Source organism: Diuraphis noxia, unplaced genomic scaffold (assembly GCF_037042655.1).
Source record: "Diuraphis noxia isolate RWA-SAM2 unplaced genomic scaffold, SU_Dnox_SAM2 contig0001, whole genome shotgun sequence".
Classification (NCBI taxonomy): Eukaryota; Metazoa; Arthropoda; class Insecta; order Hemiptera; family Aphididae; genus Diuraphis; species Diuraphis noxia.
This window is the reverse complement of record NW_028301711.1, coordinates 86,943,371-86,966,171: the sequence shown is the minus strand read 5'-3', so window position 1 is coordinate 86,966,171 and position 22,801 is coordinate 86,943,371. Positions and strand designations below refer to the sequence as shown.

At 28.9% G+C, this 22,801-nt stretch overlaps 2 protein-coding genes and 2 pseudogenes across 2 annotated transcripts; 2 read left to right on the top strand and 2 right to left on the bottom strand.

The window, feature by feature from the left end:
- Nucleotides 1–713: 713 nt before the first annotated feature.
- On the top strand, nt 714–1,370 carry LOC149062326 (uncharacterized; annotated as a pseudogene).
- Nucleotides 1,371–9,330: 7,960 nt separating this feature from the next.
- LOC149062325 (uncharacterized) lies at nt 9,331–10,689 on the bottom strand. Its single transcript, XM_089215294.1, has 2 exons — nt 10,594–10,689; nt 9,331–9,660 (listed from the first exon to the last, which is right to left on the bottom strand). Exons 1-2 carry the CDS (start codon nt 10,687–10,689, stop codon nt 9,331–9,333), a joined length of 426 nt encoding a protein of 141 aa, XP_089071420.1.
- A 1,701-nt stretch (nt 10,690–12,390) lies between these two features.
- On the bottom strand, nt 12,391–17,515 carry LOC149062324 (uncharacterized). Its single transcript, XM_089215292.1, has 5 exons — nt 17,506–17,515; nt 17,348–17,398; nt 16,387–16,622; nt 16,097–16,231; nt 12,391–12,525 (listed from the first exon to the last, which is right to left on the bottom strand). Exons 1-5 carry the CDS (start codon nt 17,513–17,515, stop codon nt 12,391–12,393), a joined length of 567 nt encoding a protein of 188 aa, XP_089071418.1.
- Nucleotides 17,516–17,807: 292 nt separating this feature from the next.
- LOC149062323 (zinc finger MYM-type protein 1-like) lies at nt 17,808–20,167 on the top strand (annotated as a pseudogene).
- The last annotated feature ends 2,634 nt before the right edge of the window (nt 20,168–22,801 follow it).

Sequence of the window (22,801 nt, the reverse complement as noted above, 5' to 3'; positions counted from 1 at the left end):
TTATACAATAAATTATAAATATTTTAATTTTTAAACTTGTAAATTATGACTAAGAACAATTTTATATCCTGCCCACATCGTGATCTTGCCGTATAATTTAATTCAACTGGAAAAAATAATAGTTTTATTAACTTATCCATGAGAAAACCTTTTATGGTTCTTTCTCTCTCGCACATATCATGGCTTTGTAGTTCTCTTTCTATTCGCGGTCTATTCTATTATATGTCTATGCTGAAAACTTCATTGGTATCTAAGGTATAATCATTCATATTGTTGTCAATAAATATAATTTAAAAATTAACAAATTAAGATAAACGTTCGCTAAAAACACCAAATTATATTGGTCACACCGTAGAATCCGATTCTGCAATAAAAACCGTGACAACTGAGATTCTATTCGAAGTATCAGCGTATAAACATGTGTAGTCATTGAGATTACAAAAAGAGTCTCAATAACAGTTTTGAGTAACTTAGCCGAGACCCTAAATCACAGATATATACTAATACTAGATAGCCGTCTTCTTGTTATCAGTGAAACACGCCGCCATATGCAAAGAATACTCTCGGTAAACAAACGTTATCACTTAGTAAACAACAACAATAATGTTATAATATTCTGTTCAGTCGTTCAGTGTTCTAGTTAAATAATAAATTATCGTTGGTAAATTAAATTATAATATATAGTTATTATACATTTTTTTTACAACTTTAAAATGCCTACTTGTTGCGTTGTTCCAAATTGTAAATCTCGAGGAAGTACTGATAGCGATTTCCACTTTTTTACGTATGTACAATTCAAAATTTTTTATGTTTTGATACAAGAGTAGGTACTTAAATACAACTTTAAATATTATATGTAGGTTTCCAAAGTCAGTAGGATTAAATACCAAAGTCAAGCCGAATATGTAACATCCATTTTTTAAAAACAGATTTTGTTGATAGTCCAGGAGGCAGTTACAAGTTAAAACTTAAGCCCAACACAGTGCCATCAGTTTTTCCTGGCAAACCTGTAGCATCAAGTAAATCATTAATCATTATCAACATTTAATAACATGTTCTATGTATATGTAATTAATTTTAAAAAATTGTATACTATCTACAGCTTCAATATGTAGTGAATCACCTGTGCATCAGTCAGATGTCTAATTACGACGCCAACAAGAAAGCGACCTTTATTATCGTCAAGTTATGATGATAATAAAGACAAGTCATGGATTTGGTCATGGACAGAAACTAAGATTCCAAAAACAACAAGTTCCCCAGTACTAATTACTCCATAAAAAAAAATGCGTTCAGAAATTAGTTTTCATATGTTTTTCAAAACAAAATCAGTGCATCAACTCAAGCTGAACTCATTAACTCAGCACTGACCATCTCACATAATGCTGGACTAAAAGTTTGGGGTGTCACATGTGATGGGGCTTTTACAAATTTTTCGAGTATGAAAATATTGGGCTGTTTATTTGACAATATGGATAATTATGATGACTTGAAGTGTTGGTTTGACCATCCTGTTACAACGGAAAAAGTATTTTTCATACCAGATCCATGTCATATGGTTAAACTTGCTCGGAATACACTTGGTAACAACAAAACACTGATTTCTAACGAAGGCGCTTGTTAAATGGGGTTATATTAATCAGTTGTTTGAAGTTAGAAATCAAATTATCACTTAAATTTGCAAATAAATTGAGCCAGGCCCATGTTAAGTGGCAAAATAACAAAATTAAAGTGAAGCTTGCAGCACAAACATTAAGTGCATCAACAGCTGATGCATTAACTTTTTTGAAAAATATGCAAATGTACAATTTTCATAATGTAGATATCACAGTTACTTTTTGTAGAAACAGTGACCGGTTATTCGATTTTTTAAATACAAGGAATCCATTTGGAAAAGGATTTAAATCTCCAATATTTCCCTCAAATGTTGATTTTTGGAATCAGTTGTAGTTCCCATTATGCAATATTTATTTAGTTTAAAAATTCAAAACCAATCCAAGAATTTGCAATTTGTACATACAACAAATAAAAAATCATTTGTTATTGGTTTTGCAATCGCTACTAAATCCATGTTGTCAATTGCGAAGGCTTTATTTCATGAAACACCTCATTTTAAATATGTTTTGTCCTATAAATTTTCTCAAGATCACATTGAAATACTTTTCTCAAGATTCAGACAGAAATTTGGTTCGAACAATAATCCCAATATATTACAGTTCAAAACGGCACTAAAACAAATATTAATGAAAAATGCTATTACTTTCAAAACCAATGGGAATTGTAATACTTTCGATAATGATGTGTTTGGAGATTTGTTGGAGTTTAAATGGAACAGGAAAAAGGAAAATTTAAATGATTTTGATGAAATTGAAAATAAAATTGATGAAGACATTATCAATAGAATGACATTATTAAATAGCTCAAACAAAACAATGATCGAGGCAAAAGAAAATATTTTATATTATATTACATGGCATATTGTTAAAAAGGTTTGTAAAATCATAGATTGCAATTCCTGCTTAACAACACTGACAGAAAATATAAATGAACATGATTATAGTTTACCACTCCAACACAAACAGTTTATTCTCCTAAAAAATCAAGGTGGTTTAGTCATAACATCTAATTGTGTGTACCTATAGAATAATTAAAGAATCTGAAATTAGTTTCTTATATCATACAAACCATCTGTAAAATATTAATATTAAAAATTTAGACAAAAAAATTATTAGTCATGTCGTAAATAAATTTGTTTTAGACCATTCTATATTTAAAAATTTAAGTTGTGAAAATGTTGAAATTTTAGAAAGACCACATAAACTAGTTTTAATAACATTGCTTGTAAAAAAATTTTTAAGTGTTCGTTTACATTCTTATGGCAAACAGTTTTCATCAGACTTATTAAACCCTGTGAGTAAACGCCAAAAATTAACAAAAACTATTCTTTTTTATAATCAATAATCATATGTATACCTACTCTACGATTTTTTGCTAAGTGTACATATTTGTCGTTTTTTAAATAATAATAATGTTATGTAACTACCTTTTTTTATTACCCAACTACGTTTTTTTAATAATATATTTATAATAATGTTGTATGTGCCTACCTAGTACCTACTTATATTTGTATTACCTACTGTTTGCTAATTGTTATTTTTGTTAATAATATAAGTAATTATAATAAGGAAGTACCTGTAATTTATATCCTAGTATTTTTGACAATGTTTCCTTGTTTCATATTTCATAATTCATAAAACATTACAATTTAGTTATATCCCAAATTTATGTAGATTAATATAAATACATACTACATAGGTTAATTAATAGTTTTGTCTAATAGTATAAAACAGAGAACTGAAAAAGTGAGAAATAATAAAATATAGGTAAGTAATAAAATGATATAAATAAATGTCTACATATAATAATATAATAATATGTATTATACTGATAAAAGTCTAATATTGATAACGTTTGTTTACAGAGTTGTATTCTTTGCATAGAGTAATATAGAGGTGGCGTTTATTCTAAAAAGTGTATCCAAAAACGTAGACTCAAATTACAGTATAACCATTTCATACGGACTAAAATATTGTACAGATTCAAACAGTATAGGCAATCTATTCAATTATAATTTACTTACTGAACCAGAATAATTATCGCCATAATTCAAAAATCAGTTTTCTCATAATGACATTACTTATTTCTTTTTATATTATATTATATTATATACTAGCTGACCGTACATAAGATAGGACAGCAAATTAAATAAACATGCACCATCTCTTTTAATATGTACAACAATGTGAGGTACCATTTCACCGCTCACATTTAAAAACTCTAATGTCATATTAAAAGTTTTTAATAAATTCAGTTTATGCCAATTTATATCAACTCACGCGGTTTACCTCACGAAAATAACAAACCGAATAATATGTAATTTTATTTTAACAATAATAATAAAGTGATAAATGTAACACATAAATCAGGTTGTTATAGCAACCATTTAGCTAGGCATTTTAAACAAATTTAAATACACTTTTATTTGATTTAATTTAACAAACTTAAACTGCAATTGAAATATCAAATAAGTCACAAATCACAAATATGAAATAAGTAATAACATTAATAACAATTTAACAATACGAAATTCGAATTTTATTATATTCACTATCAACATAACAGCTAATGGTTATCACTTTTTGATGTAGTTTTCAGCGCAACCTAGTGAGAAAATATCGAGTTACTAGACACATTTTATTTAGTATTGGCTTCAATTCGGTTAACAGTCGTCATAGGAGACGCCACCTCTATATTACTCTATGATTCTTTGCATATGGCGTCGGTGTATACGAAGACGGCTATCTAGTATTAGTATATATCTGTGCCCTAAATAGAGTCTCATGGCGGCTATGAGTAACCCGAAAGAAAACTCATGGCGGTCAACCTGTTTTAAATAACAAAAAAATAACTAAAATTGTTCTTCGAGAAAAAAATAGGCACCTATAAATGTTAAGTATACGTATACATATTTAAAATGTAATATGTATAGAAAAAGCTAATATAAACACTGCTCATTAGATAAATTTTTCATCTAATGGCGGTAGAATTTTTAATTTTTCATACTATTATGAAATATTACATTAAATACATTTATTTTGGTTGTTTATCAGTTAAATTAGTTGGAAACCCCAAATGGCAAATAGTAAAAATCCTTCGGTAGGCTCGTAGCCACGTGACGTTTCCTAGCTTATAGTAGGCAATAATAATATTTAATGATAATAATAGTAACTTAAAGTAATAACATTTGTACCTAACGTTTGCGCAGACTTTAAAAAAATCCGGAGTTTAGTGGTCATACAATGTTGTTTATATCATGCGAATAACGATACCCGCGACTCAAGAGTGCGGTTCGACTGACTTTAAACGAAGACCGATTTCCGATTCTTTCATCGTCTCACGAGTCACGAGGTTTGCGTCATTGTCATTTTCTTATTCTATTATTCTATGCGTTTTTTATGTAAACCGGTAAACCTGTGTAATGTGATGTGCTGGGTTCACTGTGTGTGTGTGTGTGTATAGTGTATAATATATAATATCAACATAAAATACGTAATATATTTCTTAATTATCATAATATCCTAACTCTAAAGTATACCTAGTGTATTAGTGTGCAACAATGTCCATTTTTCAATTTTTAAGTCAACGATCTATTCAAAACGCCGAATTTGTAGCCAATAAATTAGAAGAACAAAAGGTAAGGAGTTAAAACTTGATACAATTTTGCACGATTTGCAAATCTGATTTGCACAATTCAAGTGCAGGATGTCCTAAAGTCTTGTACCTCCATAGGCGTAAATAGGGGGGATGGGGATGGATTTTGGAGCTGGGACATTTACTATATTTGGTTCCAGAGGTATCCCAAGACATTTGCAGGGAGAGGGGAGTTAAAATTTAGATACCCATATTTCATTAACAACTTAAAAATTAATATTGCATTTCAGATTGATGTAAATGTTATAAAATGCATGTATACCGAAGATGCATTTTTATGCTCTATTTTGCCTCAATATGGAGATCGCTTAGCATTAATAAATTTTGCTAAACAGACTAATGTGTCTAAAAGAAAATCTGCTTTATTTGACAAATTAATGTCTAAAGTAAAAAAAAATAATGATGACATTTGTGAGTCTTTCATTGATTCTCCAAATCAAAGGTTTGTATATTATATAATTATTTAAATTTAAAAAAACTGAATGAATTTAAGGAGCTTAAGGTTTATTATATTATATATTTTTTTATTATTTAAGGTGGATCCAAACAAGTTTAATAGTAGCTGCTTAAAAACAAAAAAATGGTTCTACCTTTATATTTTAGAGTTTTAGATTAGTACCTAGTAATTATAATATAAATATATTTAAGACAACAGATGGTACCCACTCAAAGCCTCCCACTGCCTGAGCAGTATTAAAATAATGTTAATATATTAATCACAGCATCTATAGTGTCATTATTGAGTGGCTTCTTTAATCACGTTTCTCATCTGTTTATTTTTTTCTCTTGTTACATTGCTCCCATATGCTTATTGTGCATAAATTATATAAAATACTTAATAAAAAATAAACATAATAATTAATCAAAAAATCATCAGAGATCTACTTAATAGTCTTTAAGTTACTTTTGTGCATTAAGTATTATTTATTTGGTACCTACAACATACATTTTGGTTTTTGTTTTTTTATAGCTTTGTACCAAAAAAAAGCAGCATACTTCATTACCTAATAGATTTGTGGAAATTGGATGGCTTAACTTTGAATTCTCTAATTATAAACAGGTAAAATAAATTGATTGTGTTTAAAATGAATGAGTGATACACTGCATTCCGTTTTTTGGAGTAATAAAAATTATAACCAAAATATATATTTTTTTACATAATATTCCTCTGCTTATACGGCTGATAATATTACAAGTGATATTACATAACAAATAATGTTTTTGAAATGTATATTATTAATTTGAATTAATGTTAAATAATATTTTTTTTTTGGTTATTTTGGTTATCACTGAAAGAAAAACAAATGTTTAACAAAAGTTAAACTATACACTTACCTACCAATGCACCATGAGTTGTCCGCGATCTACCACAAGTAGATTGTCTACCTAATTATATACTGCTCGCATGATAAAAAAAAACCTAGCAATAGCAATGCATTTCCAGGTCCTGCTAGTATTCTATAATTTATCCTAAACATAATTCTTTCTTTAAGTTTTATGTCTAAAGTTATGTCAATTAGACCGTATTTCATCAATGGTTTAATTATTAAACTTTAATATATTTTTTTACTAATTATATGTATAATATATTTTAGGTCAGAACAAGATATGGTGGAGGTACAAGGAAAGTACATGTTAATAAAAATTTTGTAAAATCAGACTTTATTGATTTAGCTGTACAATTATTTTTCCCTAATGGTAATTCATCTAACTTTGGACCAATTGAACAATTTAAAACTGATTTATTTGATTTTCAACGGAATGTTTTGCCTGGTGACTTATCCGTAGCCGAGTTATATTAATTAAAAACAGGTACCTAATAATTAAATAATAATAGACTGATTAACTCTCTTAGTACAATGAAACACTATCATAGTTTTTTGGCTGGTACCGAATTGGTTCCCGTTTAATTAAGCACATTTTCATTCTCCATACTTTTATCTGATGAATATGTTTATCTTAGTTTTATTGTGTTTATCATAGTAATACATTTTATTTTATTTTTTGATTGTTTTCAGGATTAAATTCATTGAGATTTTACTTGTTAACAGATCTTAAAGATAGAATTTCAAATGATTCAAATATAAACTGTAAAATATTTTCATCACCAGAAAAAACAGTGTCAGATTATGTTGTTGCAGGTTCAACAAAAAGTTTGTTTGATGTATCACCTTCAAATTCACCTACATCACTCTGGTTATCAAACAATGATAATTTTGAGAACATTTTGGATGGAATCTTTAAAAAACGAAGAAAGAATAACTGATGTTAATGTGGAACAGCAAATACATAGCAATCTTATAGACCATAATTATTATACTGTACCAGAACCTTTAGAAGAGAAAACAAAATTAATTCTACACAGAGGACGTATTTTCAATGAATTAATTGAAGCTTTTAAACACATTAAAATGTATCCTCAATTTCAATTTGAGTTGATTTTACCCAGCGGAAGTGTAGAAAATGCAATTGATGTTGGCGGAGTTTTTAAAGATTTATTGGCAGAATTTTGGTCTAGTTTTTATAAACTGGCCACTACGGGATGTAACTGTAAAATACCTATCATCAGACATGATTTTCAGGACGAACAATGGCGAACAATGGCGAGCAATTGGTAAAATAATTTTTATTGGATGGAGAGACATCCAATATCTTCCTCTAAGTCTGGCGTAACCATTCATGGAATATGTTATCTGTGGTACAGTTGTAAATAATCAAGATTTAGTTGACGGGTTTTTGAATATATTTCCTTTTAAATCCAAAGATATTTTGCAAAATGCTCTTAAAGATTTTAAACAAATAGATGAAGATGAATTATTAGATATACTTCAAGAATTTGATTGCAGATTAATAGTGAATGAAAAAAATATCAAAGATTTTATTTCTGAAATTGCGCACAAAGAAATTATACAGCGACCCAAATATATAATTGATATTTGGTCAGAATAATTAAGAAATAAAGTTATTCCAATAATATCAAAAATATCCCTACAAGAAATGTATATAAATAAGGTACCAACGTCGACTAACTTATTGAAAAACCTCATGTGTCTAGATAAAGATGAAAGTGAAATTAAACGTAAAGTGTTTGGATTTTTAAAAAAATTTATACGAGAAGCTGATCAAATGTTATGCACAAAGTTCCTTCGTTTTGTTACTGTGTCAGATATTATCACTGATTGTATTAATATTAATTTCACTTCTGCAAAAGATAATTATTCTATATCTCCAATTGCACATACATGTACAATCACTTTAGATTTACCAATATCTTATGACAGATTTATTGATTTGAGAAGCGAGATAAATTCAATTTTAGATTTAAATGTTTGGGTTATGGACATAGCATAAATTATAATGTTTTGAACTTTTTATCCTAACACCTTAGTTAAGAAGAAGCCTTAAGATGACGTCTCACCCACATATTTTGTATCTGTTTTACACATCATGTACAACATAAAAAATTAATGTTCTCCAGTTTCAATAGTGTGCTGTTAGTTTTGATATTTAAGTGAATTGGCCTATAATTATATTTTCAGGTAAGTAAATTATCTGTTTTCTCGTTTTTTTTTTGTTTTTTTTTTATTATGGTATTTTAATTTTTAAGTGAGTTATAAGTATTTTAAAATCTTAATATTTTACATACTCATAACTTACTTAATGATAATAATATGGTAAAAACCCAACATGAGAATACAGATAATGTTCTTACCTAAAAGTTTGATTAGGTATAAGTCAATTCACTCTAACATCAAAACTATAGTATACTATCAAAACTGGTAAAAGTAAATTTGCTATGTTGTACATTTGTAAAACCGAGAAAACATAAACGGGTGAGGCATCCTCTTAAAAATTACTTTTAAATTTACTCTTATTATTTAAATTCTCAATTTGGTGTTATTTTTTTTTGCTCAGTAGTTGTTGTTTAGAAGCTCGCTCAAGAATTCAAACATGGAACCACTACTAATAAACTGACCTAATTATGTATCAGCCTTAAGCTGTATTGAAATTAAAAAACTTAACTTTTAATAAATGATTACAATTTTAAATATTTAAGTGTTAATTTATTATTTCTTGGATTGTATTTCTTAACATAATATATACATCAATAATGCTGTAAGGATCATCAGGTAAAGAAATTATTTTTTCTGCTAGGATAATATTGCAAAGTTCATAGACAGTTTCATCACAACATATATTTGTAGAATACATGTTTTCATTTTTGCAGAGTTGTAATTCACTGACTTCAACTGTATGAATAAAGTTTATGGTGTTACACTCTTCAGGGACTTCAAACATAGTTATGGGTCGACCATAACAACATATACTATTCCTGGATCTTCTGATTCTATGTATATTCCACTCGAGCATCATTTCTTTGAGTTCTTTCTGTAAAAGATCCATATTAATTCCATAATTTACATTGAAAAAATATAATAAAAAAACTACTAACATAAATTAATTTTTAATGTAATAAAATAAGATTTAAAAAATAAAAACGGGTAAGCGGGTAAGCTCAACAACTGCTATACAGTAAGTTACAAGTGGGTCACTAATTAAAATCATTGTATACAAAAAACGACTGAGCAGCAAAGACAATCTGTCTATATATTTATTTTACCATTAGGCATTAGTTCAACAGTAAGTTAAATTAATTTTTGCCAAAAAACTTACATTTAAAAATGTCATTGTGTCTATAAAATAAAACAATATACTCGCAAATGTTTCATATATGATTACCCACGAATAATATTTTTAAATTACAACGAAATAAATAAAATTGTTTTTCTTGGTTTTTTAATTATTACAATCTTGTCCAAATTTAAACTTAAAGTGCCTGTAAGAAATAACGGCTTATATATTTTTTAGATTATTAGGTAAGGTATGAATTATTTATGAGATTCGTTGTTTTAAATTTTAAATTCTTATCTATGAAAAATATTGAATATTTTATAATTTTGAATATCAAAATAATTTGAAAATTTTCGAGATTTTTTGGAATTTTTTTTTACTAATTAGAATCACTTTCTCATCAGAAAAGATACTGTTGATGATAATAAGCATTTTTAGTGTCCAAAAAAGTTAGGTTTAGTCACTAAAGAAATAAAAATAACATTGTAAAATTAATATATACATAGTTATATTTATATATACAATAGTTTTAGAATTTAATATAGAATAGTAGATGCATATAAGTGAATTATTTTGGAGAAATTATTTTAATGTTCACAGAGTTCGTACATAGGTACTTATTAACTATTTTATGTTCCCAAATAAATAGGTAATTAAATACAAATAGACAAAATAACTTTAATTAATTACCTTAATAATGTTTAAAAAACAAAATCTGATCAGGTTTTTATCAAGAAATGTTCCGCTAAATAGTCCATCATCTTTTAATTGACGAAATACGTCCATCCAGAATTGAGTAAAATGTTTCCTTAGAATACTCCACCAGGATTCAATTCGCTGATTAGAAGGACTGGTTCCATATAAAAATGATGGGCGACGTGAAGTATTATTCCTACGTAAAAATTGTTGAAATTGCTCAATGTGGCAGTTTTCAGTACCTTTATCAAATCTTAATGTGATAGGACATCCTCTTAATGCCTCTACCGTATTTAAATAAAAACTTCCTATTGCTCTGGGATCACTACAAGAAGGTGCAGCTTCCAGCCAAAGTATTAATCTAGAGAATCCATCGATGCAACCACTTATAGATATTCCATATGGTTTAAGTTTGTCGTAGCAGTCTGTATGTCACGTATAATTTTGGCCTGGATTATAATATTGTCGTCTCCTTAATCTCTTCCGACTTCTAATTTCTACACCTTCAGGTTCAATAATTTTTAAAAGAGTCCTAACAGTTTCTTGTTTAACAACAAATCCAACACCTATGCATTTTCGATGCATCCACTTATAACCATGCAGTTGATTTGAACCCAGAGTACAATTTTCTAGATACTCTCTCACTATATTCATTGGCGTATAATTAATGCGTTTGTACAAACAAAGTTGCTTCAATTTTCGTTTGAGTGTACGAAGACTTATATCCATCCCATTGCTTGACAAATGTGTTAATATTTCGTTGTAACTAAAACTCATGTGAAAATAATTTTCTATCTCATTATTTAAGGACATTGTGTTGTTTATACGTATGAGTTATGATTTTGCACTTGCATGTACAGACTACAGAGGTCAGAGAATAGTAGAATAAAAGACTTAAAAAATTTCGATGTAGAGCGTGTGAACAACTGACAAAGTATGTTCAAGAGTCATGACAAAAAAAATATGCTTATAAAAATGTTGAATTTAAAACTCGAAATGTCACAAAATGTCGAGATTAAAAGTTGTCATTTCTAGATTAAAAGTTGAAATTACAAAATGTCAAATTTAAAGTCAACATTTTTAAAATATCGACTTTGGAAGTCGACATTATGGCAATGTCAAATTTAAAAGTCGAAATGTTGAAATTAAAAGTCGAAGTGTCGAAATTAAAAGTCGAAATGTCGAAATTAAAAGTCGAAATTTCGAGATTAAAAGTCGAATTACCTACAATATTTTTTTTTCGTTGGCACTACTACGCTTCCGTACTATGACAATACTATATACTATACCTATAGGATATACATTATTATATTCATGCATACATATTTACTTTATTAATGTATATAGCAATTATAGCTGAAATTGTTGTAGTTGTAGCATCCATAATATGTGTAGGTACAATACATTTATTTTCCCATGAAATTAAAATATAATCTATTATGAAAAGTAAAAGAATAAAATTTCTTCTGTTGGCCCCTGTTGCATTCATTTATTTTCATGGATAAATATTAAATAATACTTAAATGTAGTTTGTATTTTGTTGGTATGTAGTTGGTATCTACAGGTATCTACAGACTCTACACTTGTGAGTTCGAGTTTGTAAACTAAATTCTAACATATAACCTTTAATTATAAACATAGTGTGTTTAGACTTCAGACTTTAGTTGACAGTTATATCATATTAACATGCATTTATATTTTAGAATCTGAAAAACTATGTAGACATTCTAGTATCAAGTAAGTTTTATATTTTATAATAATTTACAATATTGACAATTTTTAGTTTTAACTTTAAGTATTTTTCAATTTAGAAAAGTCAGCAGTTAACTTATCCATATCCATGGGCATGGATAAAGGCCAGCATGATGGAATTTCGTACGACGCAGTGGCCATAGAACGTTTTCTGTCTCTTGTACAACAGCGAACCTGTTAATTTATGGTAAATTACTCATTTAATATATGCTTAATATTGAACGATTGTGAAGTTAGCCCCACCACCTCGTCTGATCGACTTCAAATCGGTGCCAATATTTTGCAAATTGGGTTTCACAATTTGCAAATTGAAACAAACGTCGCAAAAAAAAAATTTTCTTTTGGTGGGGCTAAATTCACTCAGCCCCACCAACACGTCCGATCGACTACAAACCGGTGCCAATATTTTGCAAATAATTCACTTAAGATTTTTTTTTATTAATTCAGCCATTTTTATTTCAAAAAGTCTACTTGATTAAAAAAACCTGAATAGTTAAAAAAAATTATAATAGAATAAAAACAACTAATGGAATAACAAACCCTAATTGTAAAAAATCAATGTCTAGTTGAATAAAAAAAAATTTAATAGTATAGGCATTTCCAATACTTTTTGATCCGATATAAATTTTTTATTCTAATTAGTTTATTTTTAAATTTTGAATAAAAAAATCTTGGTCGGATAAACGCCTATAGCCCATATATAATGGCCAAATTTAATTTTTAAAAATAGGAATTATTCAAAAAACACGTATTAGTTTAACACGTAAAAATGATGATAAACGATGACGTGGCGATTCTCTGAAAGCCATTGTACCTCAACATATGATCCGTGCCGATGTGCCGACTGCCAATGTTGCAGCTGGCGTGTTGCGTATATAGTTTATCAACCACTGACCCAAAACTGCCGCATGGCGCGTAGCGGTCACTCGCACATTTCCGTGGACCGTACTGTAGTCTGTAGTAGTATGATATTATCACAGATATATAAAAATACTAGATAGACGACTCTTTATCCCTACGATGTAATAATTATGAAGCCGACAAAATGGCCGAAATACTCTTTTCTAAGAGGTGAATGTTTACAAAATATAAATTATGATAAAGTGTGATAATTTTATGGCGTTAAATATAAAAGTTAATAATATGTGTTTAAGACTTATGTAAGTAAGTTAAGTTATTATAACATCATGAACTACCTATGTCCTATACAACTTTTAAGTTTAAACTTATAAGTTATAATTTATAATATTAATCATACTATGACAAATTGATAACAATAATATCTTTATCAGTGTAATGAAAATTTAAACATTCACCTCTTAGATAAGTGAATTTCGGCCATTTTTTTGGCTTCAAAAACATTTCCAAGTTATCTATCTAGTATTTTTATATATCTGTGGATATCATAGAATTTTTATTTTCATCGTATCATCTGCACCGTGTATTATTGATAATAAAACCTTTGAACATTAACCAACATTGAATCAAAAAAACCTCATATCAATAGAACCTTTACATTCTCAGCCCGCGAATCGCTGAGGTACTGAGGTAGTTTTGATGAAAAATTAATAGCGTTTGCAATCCCCTCAACTTTTAATTAATGTAAAATAAATAATCCACTTCTTGAAATATTTTTAATTAAAATAATTAATTGATAATATTACACACGTTAATAAACAAAATAAATAGCTTCCTTGATGTTATAAAAGAAAAAAGAAAAACGTTTTAAAATACATAAACATACAAATTATTTTAAAGCATACATCAGGGTGGTGCAACTCTATAGGAGCGTTTTGTACTGTGTATAGTTCTATCGTACAACCACCGTTATGTTTTTATAACATAGGAGTTGCCTATCTATTATATTAGACTTATCTATGGCATACATTAATAGATGTGGGTAGATTTTTACATTTTTAGCGTTGCGACACCTAAAATACTTTTTCCCTGTATCGTTATGAACTTCCCCAAAAAAAATCTTAAATGAATAATAATATAAAAAATATAACGCGCGGACCGGCGGACTCAGCTGTCTCGTAGACGATGGGCGTGGTTATGGCCTACAACGAAGGCGGCATACAGAGCATTACCACTGTGGCATAACGTTATCTCTTGGCGTTGTTTATTTTTAACTTTTATCAGAACGGCTTCCAAACAAAATTATTGTTATTGCGTTGCGGTATCAAACGTGTGCTGTGTTCCTTTAGGTATTTCTATTTTTTATGAACCTAGTGGTTTCATTTGTTTTGTAAGCAACATGCATTATTTATTTTACATTAGTTAAAAGTTGAGGGGATTGGAAACGCTATTAATTTTTCATCAAAACTACCTCAGTACCTCAGCGATTCGCGGGCTGAGAATGTAAAGGTTCTATTGATATGAGGTTTTTTTGATTCAATGTTGGTTAATGTTCAAAGGTTTTATCAATAATACACGATGCCGATGATACGATAAAAATAAAAATTCTATAATATCATACTACTACAGACTACAGTACGGTCCACGAAAATGTGCGAGTGACCGCAACGTGCCATGCGGCAATTTTACGTCAGTGGTTGATTAACTATTTACGCACCACACCAGCTGCAACATTGGCAGTCGGCACATCGGCATGGACCATATGTTGAGGTACACTGGCTTTCAGAGAAATCGCCACGTCATCGTTTATCATCGTTTTTTACGTGTTAAACTAATACGTGTTTTTTGAATAATTCCTATTTTTTAAAATTAAATTTGGGCATTATATATGGGCTATAGGCACGGGCATTTCCACAGCCCTCCCCCACTTTTGAAACTGTACATCAAAACAATACTAAAGGTTTGTAAGTTGTTTGTAAAGGTTTGTAAAAACAAAATTTTTGTTTGTAAAGAAAACCTAGACCTAACCTTACTTAGAGGTCGTGCGAGCTACTTGCGAATTTTAAAAATAACTTATGAATACCAAGAATTTGCAAGTCCGTTTTTAGAATTTGCAAGTAGCTCGCACTACCTCTAATAATTTTCAATGTAAGGAAGTTAGCCAACCCAAGTTGTCCCAGAACTTCAAAATTGGTATCAAACGAAAGCTTATGATTAGCAAATATTTACAAGTATATTTTTAGAATTTGCAAGTAGACAATTTTGAAGTTCTGGGACAACTTGGGTGGTCTTACTTCCTTACATTGATAGTTCTTAGAGTTTGTGCGAGCTACTTGCAAATTCTAAAAACAGACTTGCAAATTCTTGGTAATCATAAGCTTTCGTTTGATACCAATTTTGAAGTTCTGGGACAACTTGGGTGGGCTATGTGAAGTTGGTCCAACTTTTAATTTTTTTTATTTCACGGTTAAAGTTTGGTCTTGCAAATTCTAAAAATAGTCTTGCAAATACTTGCAAATAACTTGTTAAATAATGGCAAAGATTTCGAAACGTTGGTCCATAATTGAAAATTTTTTTTGTCGACGTTTGTATCAATTTGCAAATTGTGAAAACCAATTTTCAAATATTTGCAATTAATTTACAAAATACTGGCACCGGTTTGGAGTCGATCGGACGAGTTGGTGGGGCTGAGTGAATTTAGCCCCACCAAAAGAAAAATTTTTTTTGCGACGTTTGTATCAATTTGCAAATTGTGAAACCCAATTTGCAAATATTTGCAATTAATTTGCAAAATATTGGCACCGGTTTGAAGTCGATCGAACGAGTTGGTGGGGCTAACTTCACAATCGTTAATATTGATTATAAAAATATCCTCTTATTAGATTACCACGCCTCCTTTGGTCCAATACGCATATCTATATTTCGCCTTTTTTATAATAGATGTGTCTTCTTCGGTTATAGGTTTGACCAAATTCACCAATCCTTTGAAGTCTGAATGCATAGGACACCACCATTCCGTGCACTATAGTAAAATATTATTTACGAGTAAGTATGTTCTTTAAATAATAAAATATTACTTTGGTAGGTAGGTACTTATTAAATTTTTGATTTTTTTTTTCTTTAAACAGGTTTGCTGGCTTTGTGATGTTAACTATTTAATAAATGTGCAAAATTTACCTTTACCACCAAATCTATACATTCATTATTAAATGTTTTGACTGCCGGTTGTTGAGGTTGAAGTTGGTCGCAAGTTGGAGTGTCTTTGTTCCGGCTTTTACATGGTTCTTCGGTAATCGTGTTAGTAGAATTGGAGGGTTGAAATTGCCCTATAATATTGTTCTCCAATTTAGCCAATTTTTTATCCAAAAACTCCTCAATATGATTTATCGTGACCTTTTTTCTATGTCCTTTTTCTGTAATTTTTGTTTAATAGTATGTATTATTTTAAGTATTTTAGTTTTAGTTATTAGTAGGGCCCTGAAGTTTATGCACTAAAAACTAACGAAATATGTATGCACTTATGCGCTTAAAAATCCTGATATATGCGCTTAAATATGCTCTTATTTTTTTTTTTTAACTTATAAATATGAGGAAAATAAATTATTAGTTACGAATTTATGAGATACTACCCCGTCAGTAGGCGCGTGTATGTTAGTAACACAGTTAGGCGCGTATGAGCGCGGCGCTCACTTTCCCAGTTTTTACTAATTAATGTTGTAAATCGAACTGTAAATGAGAATTTTACTATGAATAATTAATTAGGATCACTTTATTTATTTATTATTAATAAATGGTAGTTACAATACTAGGTCAAAACGTATTACAATTAAAAAACTAAGATAGAAATCTCTGAAATAAAAATTTAAAAATACATACATAATAATTATTGCAAAATAATAAATCATATTTTGAATTGAAAAATTAAAATACATGCATTATAATTAATTATAGCTTTAGTTAAAAAAAATATACTTGGAGATGAAAAAAAAAATGTATATACATATAAAAAACTATACGAGAAAAATACATACACCAACAGTCGCGAATGAGCACGCCGCTCACTTTATCAGAACTGACAAGCAGGGGCGTCATTTGGGGGGGTCAGGGTGTGCGGTAGCACCCCTTAATTTTTAAATACTTCCAATTGGCCTGCGCCCTGCTGAAGCCTTGGCCTGCGCCCCGCTGAAGCCTAAAAATAATGCACGAGCCACGAATGCACAATTATTAATATGATTAAAATTAAATCGTATTTTAATTTTTAAATTTTATATTGACATTTTATCAATATTGGTATACTGTCAATCATGATTACAACTTTAAATTACAAATATAAACAAATATCGTGTTATCAATTAATTCAGTAAGCAATAGATAAGGTAACGGCACGAACCACGATTAACGTACTATCTATAGCCGTGGCACGAACTATGATTATAATCATAGTTCGTGGGTAACGGCAATAACATGGTATCACCATAGATAATAAAGAATGGATAGACCATTTGTGCTTATCATACATATCATATCATACATTTCACATGCTACATTATAAAATACATACAATTTATTATTTTACAATTTCACTATTAAAATTTAAAATGAGTGAAAAAAGAAAAGGCGGCGCTTTTCGTCAACGAGAAAAGAATAAGAAGTTATTATTAGCAGCTAGTTCTTCTTGTCACAATATTGCAAACATGTTTAAAAATAATGAAAATAATTTAGTGAAAATTATTGTAAGTACATATTAAAATAGTTTATGATGATGTATTCAATTATTGATCCATAACAAATATACTTATTTTGGAATTACAGAAATCTGTTACTATTGATAGCAATGAGTTGGTAAATGATGGAACTGATTATGTTGAAAGATGTAAAGATATTGAAGCTATTGAAGCTATTGAAAATGAATCCATAACTAATGTAAATAATTTAGTAAGCATAGATTCTGATAGAGTAGATGCCATAGAATCAAACAGCGCCAATACTCAAATTGTTGATATTGATTATAAATTAAATACAAGTGGTACAGAACCAATAACAAAACATAAAAATGAAGTTAGTATAAAGTTCCCAGAAAGCTAAAAATGAATGATAATAATTGTAATATAACTAAACCTAATTAAATATATTTTTAGGTTTCCGATTTATCTCTTACAAAGTATAATGATCCAGTTCAACCCATTCTTTTGAGTTACCCAAAAAATAATGGAAAAAGATCATTTAATTCTACATTTTATAGTAATTTTAGTTGGATAGAATACTCCATTTTAAAAGACATGGTATATTGTTTTATCTGTCGACATTTTACAGTGGACACTGAAGTTTGTAATACATTTATTAATAAAGGTTTCAATTGTTGGAGGAAACAAACAGAATCATATAAAAAGCATATGAATAGTGAAAAACATAAATTAAATTATGAGAAATATACAATGTTTTTAAATGTGAATAAATATAGTACTGTAGCAAGTTCACTAATAGCTGGTCGTAAAAAGGACATTGAAGAAAATCGTCAACATACTTTTTTATTGTTAAAAGCAACTTTATATTTGTCAAAACAAGGCCTTGCACTGAGAGGACATGAAGAGCCCATATCATCAGCAAATCGTGGTAATTTTATTGAATTACTAAATATGTTTGGTGATAACAAAACAATAACAAAATTATCAGCTAGATATGGCCATTACACTTCACCTGAGTATCAGAATGATTATATTAAAATATTAGCTTATTGTACTAGGTTAAATATAATTAAAAAAATGTCTTTTACTGGAGCTAGTGGAGCTTATTCAATACTTGTCGATGAAACTAAAGATGCTGGAAAAAAGGAACAACTATCATTTATAATTAGATTTGTTGACAATGAATTAAATATTCATGAAAAAGCCATAGGTTGTTATCATATGAGAAAAGTTGATGCTTTTAGTCTAAGTAAAGAAATTTTTAATATTGTAACTGAGAATAATTTAGATATACATAAATGTATAGCACAATGCTACGACGGAGCATCTGTGATGAGTGGTGTATTTTCTGGCGTACAAAAAAGAGTATCGGATATTGTTCCACATGCTGTATATATACATTGTCATGCCCATCGCCTAAATCTATGTTTGATACAAACAATCCAAAATAATTCAGTTGTGGTTAATTTTTTTGACACTGTTCAGTCATTATATAAGTATTTAATGAACGGACATACACGCTATGAATTATTCATGAAAATACAAGCTGATAAAAAATTACAAGAAATACATTTGGAACGTCTCGTTGAAACCCGCTGGTCATATTGGCATACTTCTTAAAAAAAAATACTATTACGCTACACAGAAATTAAAGATGTTTTAGAAGTTTTGACAGTCCAGGATGATCAAACTGCTAGAGCGATTGGTTTACTTGAAGAATTTTCATCATTTAAGTTTGTTTTAATTTTGCACATCATGGAACAAGTTTTGAGCACTGTTCATTGTTTATCGAGTGAGCTCCAAAATTCTAAAATTTTACTACCCACAGCTATTAATTTAGTCAATTCTTTAAAAGATGAACTCATAAAGTATCGATCAGAAGAACAATTTCAAATTATTTATGAAAAAGCTAAAATATGTGCACTTAAAAATAATATACCTATAGAAAGGGACGATGAAAGAAATAACCGACTACGGCAAAAATACAAACCTTCAAAACAATTTGAAGATTATTTTGTTATGAGTACTTTGGGACAATCAAAAATTACACAGTCAAAGAATAGTACTAAAAAAATAAAAACTGATGTGTTATATGATGTGATTGACAGGTAAATATCCTATAATGATATTAATGCTTTGGGCTATATGCTTAGTGTAGCTTTATTAATGATTAGTTTTTTTGCTTGCTTTCATTTTCAGATTTATTATGCAACTTAATGAAAGATTTTCAGAATCAACCAATAACTTATTTAAGTTATTTGAAATTTTTGACCCTTCTAGTCCCAATTTTTTTAATCCAGATAGTCTTTATTTAAAACTATTTATAAACCATTATAGTTATTTTAACTTTAATGAAATTCAAATTGCTTCTGAGTTTCCATCAGCAAAAGCACTATTTAATTACAAACATGATGTTGATTTGGACACCATAGCAATTTGCTTAAAAGATTTTCCTATCGCTTTTGTAGAAACTTTAAAAATTATTTCATTGGCAAAAACTTTACCAATTACAACGGCATCAAATGAAAGGTTTTTTTCATCACTTAAAAGAGTTAAGTCATATTTACGCACTACCATGGGTGATGAAAGACTTAATGATCTGATGGTACTTAATGTTGAAAAAGAAGAAGTTAACAATATAAATTTAGAAGAAGCTGTAGATATATTTGCTAAACTAAAAAATCGACGATATCCGCTTATTTAAATAAAAATTTGTTTTTTCTAGCGCTTTGCTTTTTCCAAAATTATAATAATTATGAAAATAAATGACAATTTATTAATATAGATATTAAGTCCTTTTTTTTTTATTTGCTGTTGCATTAATTCTTCTTCTAGCTTATTATGCATAAATTATTATTGGTTTTCACTGTTAAGGTAGGTAATTAATTATTTATTATATTTTAGTATCTTAATTGATATTTACTATTTATTTTGATGCAATGATTCCGAATTTATTCGGTCCATAATGTATAGAAATAATTGAAAACAGGATAATGCACGTTTGTATATTTATTTTTATATGGCCTGGTGAAATTTCAAAATGGCCTGCTTGAAACCTCGCACACCCGAAAAAAAACATGAAATGACGCCCCTGCTGACAAGTTTAATCTATTGTCATTTCAACACAAGACTAAGGACCGGGTTATTTTATTTTTAGAAAAGGGCCTAGATAAGATAGCATAAGGTATACGTAGTTTTCAACAATTTAAAAATTAAATTGAAACCAGTGGTAGCTAAATTAATAACGGAATGAGCGCCGCGCTCATACGCGACTTCTGACGGGCTACTCACGATTTTTAATTCAATTTCTTTGACTGGTAATTAAAAACATTACTTTATTAATTAATATACATTTTTACACATTACAATTCACAAACAACGATTTTGATAAATTCTCAAATTTGAATGACCGCCTGTTATCTGCCAACAAATTTTTGTACACCGAAAAGCTCCTCTCCACATCAACCGAAGAAATTGGTGCGTTGGCCGCGGTCTTGCGGTTATTTTATATAATAGAATATTATATTGAGCAAGTTAAACACATTAAATTCGGCACGGGCGCGCTCGTCGATCGACGTAATAAAATAAAGCCGATAAAGCTAGCTGTAGTTAAAACTTATAAATATATATATATTAATATATTATAAAACCAATTGGGGAAAAATATTGTTTTTAATGGCAAATGGAAATTTGAAAATATGATATAAGGATATAAGGATATCTAGTAAGTTCTCTCAATATAAATGTATTTATTTATTTACGAGTTTTTATACTGTATCTTTATAAATTATAAAATATGCTCTAAAAAATTGTAAACTTAGGAAATATGCTCTAAAATTCAAAAATCACTAAATATGCAAAAATATGCACTATAAACTTTTGATATGTTTTTTGTATTGTCTTGGAATGCATTTCTAGCTCACTTAGCAATAAATCTAATGGTTCAAAAAAAACATGTAAATGCATTAACTTCCGGGCCCTAGTTATTAGTATTAGTAGATTAGCTGTTAAATTTATCTTACCAATCCCACAACTTTTTTTTTCAAATGTTCATTTTCCATATACATTGCCATGTCATATCTTTGTTTTAAGGCCGTATGTTTTGCCTTCAAATCATCCTGCAGTAATTAAATATTTAATTTCATAGTTAGTTAACGATAGTTTAAATAATTGCAATGTAAGTTTTTTTTTCAATGTTACTTATTAGATATGTATAAAGAAAGCAAGTTTTGATAAACTGTAGAAAAATTTCATAATAGGTGTATTAAGTTTAAGGCCACGGACTAAGATAGAATGGACTGGTAACGGTGGTAGGGACGGCGAGGTGGTGGGGTCTGATCCCCAAATGTTTCTGCCCCGATACACTGCACATCTATCACAAGTACACTATGTTCAACGCTATCTAGTGATAATAATATACTAGTAAACACTTAATAATGTATAGTTGTAATTGTAAGATGCCAATTTGTGGTTTGTAATATTTTTATATTAGATTTTTAGAGAATTTTCAGTTTTAAGTTTTAACTTACTAGTTGTTAAGTTGTTTTAATAAAATGATTAAGGGGATTGCAAACGGATAATTTTTAAGGGGTTCTGTATAGGCAAAATTATAGATGTTTTTAATCAAGTCGTACATGTGTGTGCGTAGTAAATTATCATTAGTGTGTGTATACCTCCCAACCATCACCCGCTACCCGCATGATTACACAGTTCATGGTTTATTTCCTTATCTAGTTTACGGTGGCGACGGTCAGACACAATTATTTATATATATATATATATATATTATATATATTATATAAAATGTATATTGTATATATATATATATTTGCTGTAATATACGTTTACCGTTTATGATTATCTATATTTATTGAATTTTGTAACCAAAAAATACGTATAATAGTTTT